This window comes from Halichoerus grypus, chromosome 8, assembly GCF_964656455.1.
Source record: "Halichoerus grypus chromosome 8, mHalGry1.hap1.1, whole genome shotgun sequence".
Classification (NCBI taxonomy): Eukaryota; Metazoa; Chordata; class Mammalia; order Carnivora; family Phocidae; genus Halichoerus; species Halichoerus grypus.
The window spans coordinates 40,285,806-40,297,803 of record NC_135719.1 but is presented as its reverse complement, the minus strand read 5'-3'; the positions used below and the strand labels follow the sequence as shown (position 1 = coordinate 40,297,803).

The 11,998-nt window shown below is 43.7% G+C and overlaps 1 protein-coding gene across 2 annotated transcripts in view; it reads right to left on the bottom strand.

Annotated features, from left to right (window-relative positions):
• Positions 1–1,077: 1,077 nt before the first annotated feature.
• The window catches only part of PTPN9 (protein tyrosine phosphatase non-receptor type 9), a 76,923-nt gene continuing 66,002 nt past the window's right edge, over positions 1,078–11,998 (bottom strand). For both annotated transcript variants that reach the window (XM_078079061.1, XM_078079060.1), the window contains 5 exons: positions 10,892–10,958; positions 6,411–6,489; positions 5,254–5,404; positions 4,628–4,835; positions 1,078–3,816 (listed from right to left, as the gene is read on the bottom strand). In XM_078079061.1, the coding sequence (XP_077935187.1) occupies positions 3,602–3,816; positions 4,628–4,835; positions 5,254–5,404; positions 6,411–6,489; positions 10,892–10,958 (720 nt within the window). In that variant the 3' untranslated portion in view covers positions 1,078–3,601. The remainder of the gene's footprint in view (positions 3,817–4,627; positions 4,836–5,253; positions 5,405–6,410; positions 6,490–10,891; positions 10,959–11,998) is intronic.

The following is an 11,998-nucleotide window of genomic DNA, read 5'->3' as shown; positions in this document are numbered from 1 at the left end:
CCCTCTCCCACTCCCTCTGCTTGTGTTCCCTCTCTTGCTGTCTCTCTCTGTGAAACAAATAAATTAAATCCTTAAGAAAACAAAACAAACACCTAGCACAGGTAGGCTCACATTTTGGGAAGTCACTCTCTTCACAACGTAAAAGCTACAAGTAAACTATGGCAGTAGGGGAAAGCTATTGATCCCTTGCTCTCAGATTTAGTAAACATCAATTTGCTAAACTTCCTCAGAGTCAGGGACACAGATTAAGACAGTGCTTCTGACCTGCCTCATCCTGTCACTCACTTAACCACCTACCAGGCAGGACCCAGGAATCTGCACTTTTATGGAGCTCTTACAAGTCATAACCTCACCAATCCTCAGATGTGCAACTCATGTATAACTTCTGAATTTGCAGAGCACTTTGGTTATAGCCTCTTCAAACAAAAGATAGTTCAAGGCTACCTCCTCCAGATCTCTTATCATTAATCCTGTTTCCTCCACATTTCACCAAACCCCTCTGATTTCCCAGATTTCCCTGTTCACCTCTTATGCTCGCTTGCCCCCAACAGAACACAGGCTCATCCAGGGAAAGGGTTGGCTTAAACTTTTGTTCTACACTTCAGCTCTTGATTGAAGTAAGAAACTCAAAACATCTGTTGGCAGATCAGGAGATGGATCCTTAGAGGAAGTCTAGTATAAGAGTTAACAACAGGTGGTTTCAAGTCAGATGATCTAGGTTCTTGATTGGCTAATTAAATTTTCCTGTGCCTCAGGTTTCTTTTTTATCAATACCTACCTCAAAAGACTGTTTTTTTTTTTGTTTTTTTAAAGATTTTATTTATTTGACAGAGAGAGAGACAGCGAGAGAGGGAACACAAGCAGGAGGAGTGGGAGAGGGAGAAGCAGGCTTCCCGCCGAGCAGGGAGCCCGATGCGGGGCTCGATCCCAGGACCCTGGGATCATGACCTGAGCAGAAGGCAGACGCTTAACGACTGAGCCACCCAGGCGCCCCTCAAAAGACTGTTTTTAGGGTGGTGAATAATATCTAGAAAGCACTTTGAACAGTTTGTGGAACAGAATTAAGGACCCAGTAGATGTTAGCTATCACTTTTATTAAAAAACACCCCAATATTTGCACACTCTCCAGGCCAGAACTGCCCCAACTGGGCAGGCTGTCACTGGTCAACAGGGAGTAGCTACATGGCATGGGGCATGGTGCTACACGGACAAAGCTTCTGGTTCCATTCTAAGAGAGAGATGCAAATGAACGACTCAAGATCTTCCCACAAAAACCAGTGTACCCCTATGTATGGTGTTTCCTAGGAGAATGATCCCTTTGGTACTCTGCAGACCTCAGGACCCTACACCAGGAGGTCCTACCTGGGAGCACCGGTCACCAACTCTGTCACCCTACATGCAGCATGGGCTCAGGATCAACTACCTGGAATCTAGAAACTGTTCATACTCTGAAAGGAGAGCTAAAAAATATTCCCTCTGGTTTCCAAGGACAAAACACTACCTTGATCTTTGAAAGAGAGCAACACAGTGAAGAGGCCAATGGCTTTGTGAGCAAATCAACCTGAGCTCCAGTTCTAGAGCAAATCACTATAATCTTCTGGACCTTACCTTCCTCATCTATATAGAAATAGAAGGGAGTGAGCATAATAACCTCACTGGATTATTGTTAGGTTTGAATGAGGTAATGGGGGAGGAAAGCAACCAAGCACAGAGATTGGCACCCAGCAAGCACTCGACTGGTGGTTCCCTTTGCCTGCCCACAGCTAGGGCTATGGCCTATGGATAAAGTAGATGGCTCTGAGAACTGAAAGTCTCAGATACCCAGGCCTTGGGTCCCACCCTGCCTCCCCATCCCTCCCAGACCAGCTCTTGGACCCCTTTCTCACCTTCCCAAGCCCAGACTGCTACTAAATTGATGAAGCTAAAAGGGTTTGATCATGTCGGTATATTTATATGTAAATACAAAACTGTATCGCTATAAGATATTGAATATGAACATTTACAATTATTTTCTGAATCTGACTCAGTCCATTGATGTTAAATACAAAATGAAAAGATTGTAAAAATAAGAATATATACATTCAAAGAGCTTATTACAGTATAAAAGTATTGAGGTCTGATCAGCTGCCAACCTCATCTGGGATGGGAGGTTTACGGGTTCCTAGGATTTTCTTGCGAATGTGGAGTGCTGGGGACTCTTTGATTCCATCCCTGGCACATCAGGCTGGGCAGGCTGGGAGCAGACAGGGACAGGATGGGTGAATAGGGGTAAACAGTGATTGCAGGCAACTGCCCTACCCAGCCAGGGGTTAAGCTTTTTATTGACACAGAGCCCACCCAGCCTGAGCTCCAGGGTCTGGCAGGCTGCTAGGAAGGAAGAGATGGGCATTTAAGTGGACAGGGCCAAGTTGCATAAGGAAAGGAACTTTCTAGCAAAAGAAAAAGGGGCCCCAGTTCATTCTCCCAAGGAGGGATTCTCATAGTAGTTTCCTTTCTCTCTCACACCTGGGCTCCCTCTCTTTTCTTCTAAGACTTCGTACCAATTGTTCTTGGCTCTGACTGCTCATCTTTACTCCCAGACCCCAAGCCCCAAGGGACAGAGAGAGGAAAGAGGGGTCTGGAATCACAGTGGAGGTCTATTCCCCAAATTGGCAAAGTAAACAGAGTAAAATCATTAGATAAGGGCAATTCATGCTAAGTTAAACCAGTGTCACCACAAATCAGAATTCTTGGCTCCAGTATTCTGGAAAGAGGTAAGTCCTTATGTAAGAATGAGGGCCTGTGGCAGGAGCATGAGGAGCGGATGTGTGTGTGTGTCCTCTTCCACCACTCTGCAGTCTGATAACAAGGGATGTGATCCCCAGCCCCAGCTAGTCCAGGATAAACAGTTGGGTCCAAGAAGCAAAGAGTCCTGAACTGCAACACGGAGCCCCAGGAAAGTCTACAAAGGAGTATCTCTGTGTATATGTATTTATAGAATACGACCATATTATCACATACAATATATATTATATACACACGTACATATGGACCCATACATGTAAGTGCGTGCGCACATGCGCGCATGCACACACACACACACACACACACACAGAATGACAGAAAAGACTGGAATACACGCCCTAGGTATAAACGTGCTTGGCACTCGGGACGTTCTCTAGAGTATGTAACTTGGTCAAGCTCTCTGGGAAGGAAGGTGGATGCTCACCAAACCTCCCCATCAAATCCTAGCAAAGGGAAGGAATGGAAAAGAGACCTCAAGGAGGAGAATGGCATTGGGAAAGGGGGGAGGGAGTTTCCTTCCCCACTTACCTCGGGGCCCCTGGCAAAAACCGATAGCCACAATTTGGTTTTAATAAGGCACAGTTCGATAGCAGGTGCTAGGAATTAAGAACACATTGCTGCTGGCCCTTTCTAGTGGCAATTTCACCACATCTATCTAGCCAAAGGGAAAGGCTGCCTTGCGTGCACGAGTGCGCCAGGAGACATGAGGAAGAGGTTGGTCCATTGCTTCAGCATAACTGATGGCAACCTATAGGCTCAGCGGTGTCCAGGGTAGTTTAAGGAAGGCTGGCCAGCATGTGGGAGGATCGTGGGACAGTTACTGACCCTCCATGGCCAGGAGATTGTGACTGGAGGGCACCATGCCCTCCCTCTCTGCGAACTCCAGGATTGCCTTGTAGCAAAAATAGTACTGCTCAGGGGTCTGGATGCTGAAGGCCCTCTGGGTCCTCATGCGGGACACCGTCTGGAACACATTAAGGGTGCCAAGCTCCTCCAGCTGTGCAAGGCAGATGTCCAGTGAGCAGAAGGTACCTGAAGGAAGGAAAGAAGTAGTCATACCTGCTCTATCTCTCCTCTGTCCCTCCCTCTACCAAATGACCCAGGCAGGTTGGATGAATGAATTCAAAGGCAAGGTGCCTTATGGTAGGTGGCCAGGTGGCCTTAGGCCTGAAAGGATTCAAGGAGGAGGTCAATTTGGAGTGTTGGGAGTCCAGAGAAATGAGAAGGCCTCTTGTCTCCTAAGACAGTACTGGAGGTAACAGGAAGAGAAGGTGGGAAGGTGACATAGAAGAACTGCCTGTCTTAGACAAGACAGAATGACAGCATTCCCACACCTGGGCCCTAATTTTCAGAGACTCCACAATTCTTCCACAGAGACCTAACAGAAACTTATTCTTCCTGACTTTCTCCCAAAGGGAACTCTGAACTAAAAAGACCAGCAGTCCCTGCAATGCACATCCCTTAAGGTAAAAGCTGCTAACTAGCTCCAGAATGAGAGCACAGCTCAGGGTGGGTATCTCCTTAGGGAGGGGGATGAGAAGGAAGCAACAGCCCAGCTGAGCTCTCCGGAACATCCAGGTGACAGTGATGGGGTCAGAAGATAATCATGCTGATGGGATGTATAAAGCATCAACCCCCAGGGGCCCTGGCCCCTGAAGTGTATATTTTGGCCAGCGCAGCTGACGCTAGGGATACCAAAGGACATTAAAGAGGAATTTTTCATGGCAATTTGCTACCAATGAATCAAACTCTCCCAAACTGTCAACTAAGAGCTTTGTTATTTCTCCCCCATCCTTATTGTCTCTGGATGCTCTGAGGGCTGCTGCACCATCAGGTACATTACCTGTCCTGCCAATGCCCGCACTGCAGTGGACGACAATGGGTGGCTCAGGGCACTGCCCTTTGGAGCGCGCTCCCATACTGCTGACAGCCAGCCTCTGCTGGTTCCTGACCACTCTCAAGAAGTCGATGAGAGAAGCTGCCGAGGAAGGGACACCATAATCTGGCCAGCTCAGGAACTGAAAGTGGGTCACCTGGCGTTTCTGCCGCTCCTTGGATGAGAAAAGAAGCAAAAGTTAATGAGGTCATTTCTGCTTGCCCCTGACTACATTTGGCTTTTCTAGATTCTCAATCCCCTGGTATCCTCACCAAGGTTCCTGCCTACCACCCTCAACTTTCTCCACAGTTGCTTCTCTACAAACCCAAAGGACAGGTTAAATGTCTGGAGAGGATAGAATTCCCTACACAGGACTCAGATTTCTTGTAAGTTTTATTCCTAAGTAATATCACTGTTGCATTGAGACAATATGGCTATATTGGCTCTGAGCTGAATATCCACATCCTGTTCCCAGAAAAATGAAAGTAACTTATAAGCTACCTGGATTCCTGCCTATTCCATTTGGAGATTTTCTTTACAGTGAAAGTTCTCCCCCAGCTTAAAAACAGTGAGAAAATAAAATCAGGATTTACCTCTATGTTGTGAATTTCTAGCGTTGTTTTCTTATAATGGTTCATGTTCTCCACGCCTAGATTGGTCACCGTGAGGAAGCCAAATCTGATCCGAGAGTCTCTTTCTAATGGCCAGTACTGGCCACACTTTCTCCTGCCGCCTTCCTCAAAGCTGAAGACAGCAGAGAGCAAGGTAAGCCTTCCATCCTTCCTCTCCATAGTAGTAAGCTATGATCTGCTGTACCCCTAGCAGCAATGTCATCTCTTGCATTGCTTCTAACTTATACCTTTGTTTCTTGGCAGAAAAGGTGGGAAACCTTCATTCTAAACAGATGTAACAACAGCTAAAGTTTCTGCATGTACTCATTTAGCAGACATTTATTGGGTGCCTGTTACACCATTTGGCACCTATCCTGATACCTCTTGCTACTCCTCACATATCCAGGATAAACACTTGGTGAACAAAAAAAGACAGCAGAGAAACTATGGTGGGCCAGACTGAACTCTCTGCCCTATATCTCAGCCACTGTTCATTCTCTTCCCCAGTAAGGGCCCTCGGCTGAGAGGAGTGGGAGAGCCACACGTTTTTCTCCTCATCTGAAATAGGTTCTAATTATCATAATGATAACGATGATACTAATGAATTTGTAATTCCTCAAGTTTTGGCAGATATGTAGACCAAAATTTCAAAAGGACTCCTTTCATCCAGAGCTTCCTGCCTGACCAACTATGTTTCATCTCTCTTTTTGTAGTTCTCTTATAGGTGGAAATACGAATGAGCAGAAAAACTGTCCAAAGCGGTAGGGAAGGGGAGCTGGTAATTCAGAAGCCAAGAAGACAGCTGCCCTTTGGAAGTAGGGAGCAGATTAAAAGTGAATTGCCCCGCGTTCCCCACACTTCCTTAGTGGATAAGGCCAGGACCTCGGAGTAGCCTGTAACTGGCACAGGGTCACCAGAGCCAAGGATTAAAACTTTGACAAGTTAGATCTATCAATCTCCACCATATCCTGGCTATGTTAATTCTGGGTCAACTAAGAAAAAGCTAAAACATCTCAAACTCTTTGCCATGGCTTTCCTAATCCTCATTGTTCTATGACCTAAACTCCCATCTTGAATCCCCCCATGCTTGGGAACAGGGTGGGGGCAGAGTGCAGAGGGAGGAAAGGGGAAGAACTCACCGGGTAGTCATGACAATCACCAGGACTTTTTGCTCCCATACCATGAGCCAGAAATCACGGTAAGTATTCTCCAAAGGGCCTGGAATGGAAGGATAAGACAAGGAACATTACCCTGGGAAGCCCTTCTTTCCTCCTCAGGCATTTCTGGTTTTGTCCCCAGCTAATAACTCCAAAGCACAGATGCTGGCTCCCTGCTCTTCTCACTGCATCCCTGCTATTCAGGGTGGTCCTTGAACCACCAGCTCTAGCATTGTATGAGAGAGTATTAGAAATGTGCAATCTGCATTTTAAGAAGATCCCAGGTGAAGTTGTAGATAAGTTACCAGTTTGAGAAATACTGTTACGTACCTTCTCAAGAGCCTTACCATCAGGGCTTGAGCTGGCACATCCAGACAGTGTCAACTGTGTACACGCCTCTAGCTGTTTTCATCTCCCTAAAGCCTTATAATCATCAGTAGCCTACTAAACCACTCCCCTTCCATGTCCCATCATGGGTCTCCTCAGACCCAACATGCTTGCCATTCAATCTCTTCCTTCAAAATTAGCCTTCTCTCTCTACTTTCCCATCTCTGTTCAAAAAAGTATTGGCATTCTTAAAAAGTTGGAGTCAACTCTGACTTATCCATTTCCTTTATCTTCCAGAAGCAATCACCAAGTCCTAGAAATTTTTTTGCCTTTGGATTGTTTTTGGTTTTTATCATGCCCTCCCGACCCAACTTCACTGCCACAAGGACCACATCATCTTTTGTCTGAGTTACTGTAATACCATTTTGGTTTATTTTTCTGAATAGGACTCCTTCCCTTCCAGTCTATTCTGGACACCCCTGCCAGCTGAATCTTTCTAGAAACTTGCTTCATCACAGGGGCACCTGGGTGGCTCAGATGGTTAAGCATCGACTCTTGATTTTGGCTCAGGTCATGATCTCAGGGTTGTGAGATCAAGCCCTATTGGGCTCCACACTCATTGGGCTCCACACTGAGTGTGGAGCCGCTTAAGAGTCTCTCTTTCCCTCTCCTTCTGCCCCTCCCCTGCTCGCACTTTCTCCGTCTCTCTCTAAAAAAATAAATTAAGTTAAATTAAAAAATAAAAACTTGCTTCATCACAATATAGACAGCTCTTGATGGCATAGCTGGATCAAAACAGCTTAACCATTTAATGTATGTGGTCTTACATCAGTCACTTTACTTTGTGAGAATGAATCATGTCTCAACAAACATGGTGCTGAGGGTAAGAGCCACATTGTCAAGTTCTCCTTTTAGAGTTAGAACCTTCACAGGGCTGGGCACTCAGGGGAAACTTTGAAGACACCTGTGGGCCACCAACTCCCTTTTAAGCAAGGAAGTAACAACTTGGGATAATTCCATGTACTTTCCCAGTCCTTTTTCCTCTGCTTTTAGGGAAGAAGGGCAGTATCAAGGGTTGATTTTGTCCTGGAAGTCTGCTGGTTTTACTACCGTTTTTGCTAAAGCCTTTTAGCAGCATTAATGTTTTATGATACCAGAATTCCCTCTTGGCAGAAGTGGACACTGCCAAAAGCATGTGAGGTCTTGGAAGCAAGCTAAATGTCTATCAAGAGAGAGTTGTTAAATTATGGCATATCCCCGATTTAAGTAGTCCATAAAGGTGATGTTGTAAGATCTGTTATTTTTGCTCTGGAAAGGTATTCACGAGATACCATCAAATGAACAAAGGAGTAACATATAGAAAGAACCCATCTTGTTAGATATTTTATATGTCTGTATCTATTTGTTTGCACGGAAAACAGTTTGGAAGGAAATGCTACAGAATGTTAACATTATCTCTGGGTCTTAGGGTTATGAGTGAATTTCATTTCCATCTTCTAAATCTCCTACAATGCACTTACATTACCATAGTATGTATGTGAAGAAGATAGTAAGAACTCCCGTTCCCCATCTCTGACCCCAGCCTTGTCCACATCCTACGACCCTGCACCACAGCAGCAATCATATGCTTTATTTTCCACACTCAAATCACTGGCAAAAATGGTTTTCCCAATCAGAGCACCTGACCACCCAGGTACCACTCAGACTCAGGCTTCGCAAAGAGGGGTCATAATATCTTCCAAGGCATAAGAGAGATTTAGAAGGGAAAGCTGCACCTCCCAGATTACTCTTTAACAGTGAACTTTTCTGAAGAACTCAAGTCAGTGGTTTATGCTGACATGGGTGAAACAATCCTCTGACTTGGCTTGTGAGGACTTTTGAATCAAACAGACATACTTTCAAATCCTGGCTCTGCCACTTACTGTGTGATCCAACATCGCCTAACCTCTTCAGTTTGTTCATGGGTTAATAAACCTTCCTTGCAGAGTCTCTGTAATAATTAGATGAAGATTATATACCTGATATATAATAGATATTCTCAATAGATAACAGATATTATTAGTAGAAATAGTATTATTAATAAGAATCAAAATACTGAATATAGCCAAGAAAGTTAGCCAGGCAAATCAAATCAGCCTTCTCCACATCACAGGACCCCCATCTTCCAGTCCTAAGAGAGTACTGATGCTGTCTAAAGGTGATCTGTGCTTGACTCAAAATATCTCTTTCATACTCTTAGGGGAGTTTCTTCTGGATAGGGCCTTCAAAGCCACCCTAAAGAATCAAATTCCCGCAACTCTGAGTAGTAGCTTTGCCTTCTAAACCTGGAGAAGGAAGCATTCTGGGGTACCCTCGAGCCAATCCTTACCCTCCATAAGCCCAATCTGCCAACGCCATCCTCCTCAACAAAGCCCCTACTCTCAGGCAGATAATGTCATATTGTATATGCCAAAAATTTTTCCTGATAACTCTCATTTCTTCTTAGGGTCTTAAAAGGACTCTTCTAGGAGGGAGTGGTCCCTCCTAGGAGAAAAATATAAACCTGTGACCATCAGACCAATTAACAATATATCAACAATCCATTTTTTTCTCCCTCATTTTATTTTGAAAAATTTGAAACCAACGAAAAGTTGGAAGACTACTACTACATACTCATAAATTCTTTAGCTTGAAAGCTATCATTTTTAGCTATTATTTCAACATTTATTTCTATCTATAAATACACACACTTTTTATTTTGTAACTATTTAAAAGTTAGTTCCAGAAATTATGACATTTCGGGGCTCCTGGGTGGCTCAGTTGGTTAAGTGTCTGCCTTCAGCTCAGGTCATGATCTCAGGGTCCTGGGATCGAGCCCCACATCGGGCTCTCAGCTCAGCGGGGAGCCTGCTTTCCCCTCTCTCTCTGCCTACCTCTATGCCTACTTGTGATCTCTGTCAAATAAATAAATAAATAAATAAAATCTTAAAAAAAAAAAGAAAGAAATTATGACATCTATTCCTAAATACTTGGGCACATATTTAGAAGAACAAGGACTTTCTCCTACAGAACAATACCATTATCGCACTGAAACAATTAAACACTGATACAATAATATTATCTAATATACAGTCCCCAATTATCCCAAGTTTGTCATTAACAGTTTTCTTCTCTAAACTGAAGTTCCAATAATGGGCACATGCCTTTGGTTACCATGTCTCTTTAGTCTCCTTTAATCTGCAATAGTTCCCTGCTTTTGTTTTTCTTGGCATTAACTTTGAAGAGTCTAAGCCAGTTTTCTAATAGTATGTCCCACCATCTGGATTTGTCTGGTTTACTTTTCATGATTAGATTCAGACTTAAAAACTGGCAACAAACAATAAAGGTTATGTTATATAGTTCTCACTATATCACAACAGAGGCATGATATCTGTCTATTATTGGTGATACTAAGTTTGATCACTTGCTAAAGAGGTATTTGCCAGATCTCTTGCTGGCCATGCTCTGCAATGGTCAAAGGGCCTAAAGCCCATAGGGTGCCCTCTTATGTCCTCCTGTGTTCTGATCTCTCCCCACCCTTTTTGAAGGCAACTTGGTATTCTCCTTGAGATGGCCGAGGCCAGATCAGGAGGACTACTGGAACCCACAGGAACATTCGTAGAAACTCTTATCTGAAATCTTCACTGTCAGACCTAGTATAGACTATCCATATCAGAAGACTGCTGGGTACTCTCTGATGGTACAGGAACCAGCAAAAGTCTCTTAGGACAGCAACACCCTTTCATAGACTGGACTCAGTCTCTGAGAAGCTCCACTGCCACTTCTGGCCTCCTACTGGACATAAAGAGCATCTCACTGGCCAATGAGTTCTGATGTCCCATTCCCCTGGGTTGGCAATGCATAGTCCAAAAACTTGTAGTAGTGTTGTATGTTCAAATCTCCAGTTTATCTCTACGCAGCAAGTTTCCACGCATATCTGGTACAGAAACTCTATACCTCTCCTTTGCCTTCTCAATAACACCCAAGCTTTATGAAACGCCAGGATTTAGTGGCCACAACATCACCTCAAGTTACCTTCAAAAACTATGCAATCATCTGGTGCAAGAGATCATAGGTAGATGACATAAAACCAACTTGTAAGGAGCACCCTAACTTACCTTGTGTACCAATGTAAGCATTCTTCTGCTTGTAGCCATCCATGAAACTGGCATTGATGTAATCTGTCTAATGATAAAAAGGAAATATCATTGCAGCTGTGTGGAATACACCATTTGGGTGGGAAAATTATGTACTAGGTAAATAAAACCCAAGGTGTAGATATTCTTTTCCTGTCAGACAGACAGTGAGGAGCAAAAGCATCAGTTCAAAGCTTTGTTTCTACAAATGTTACTGGAACAACTGGATATCCACATGCAGGAAAAAAAAAATCAAGCTGGCCTGTTCTTCACACTAAACACAAAAACTGACTCAAAATGGATCAGAGACCTAATGTTAAGAATTAAAATTATAAAACTCCTAGAAGAAAATGTAGGATTAAATCTTTGTGACCTTGGGTTAGGTAAAGCCTTTTTAGATATGACACCAAAAGTACAAGCAGTAAAAGAAAAAACAGGTTCGTTGAACTACATTAAAATGAAAAACTTCTGTGCTTCAAAGGACACCATCAAGAAAGTAAAACCACCTACAGAATGCACATATTTGATAAGGGACTTATATCTAGAATATATAAAGAACTCTCACAATTCAACAGTAAAAAGAAAACCCAATTTTAAAATGGGCAAAGGGGGTCGCCTGGGTGGCTCTGTCATTTACTCGCCTGACTCTTGATCTCAGCTCAGGTCATGATCTCAGGGTCATGAGTTCAAGCCGTACGTTGAGCTCCATGCTGGGCATGAAGCCTACTTAAAAAAAAATAATAATAACTAAAAATAAAACGGGCAAAGGATCAGAATAGACATTTCTCCAAAGAAGATATACAAATGGCCAATAAACTCATGAAAACACGCTCAACATCATTAGCCACCAGGGAATGCAAATTAAAACCATAATGAGGGGCGCCTGGGTCGAGCGTCCGACTCTTGTTCTTGGCTCAGGTCTTGCTCTCACTGTTGTGAGTTCGAGCCCCATGTTGAGCTCTGCTCTGGTCATGGAGCCTACTTAAAAAAAAAAAAAAGTGAAAAGTCAAAACCATGATGAGATACAACTTCATACCCATTAGGATAGTTACAGGTACAAGATGGATAATAACAAATGTTGGCAAAGAT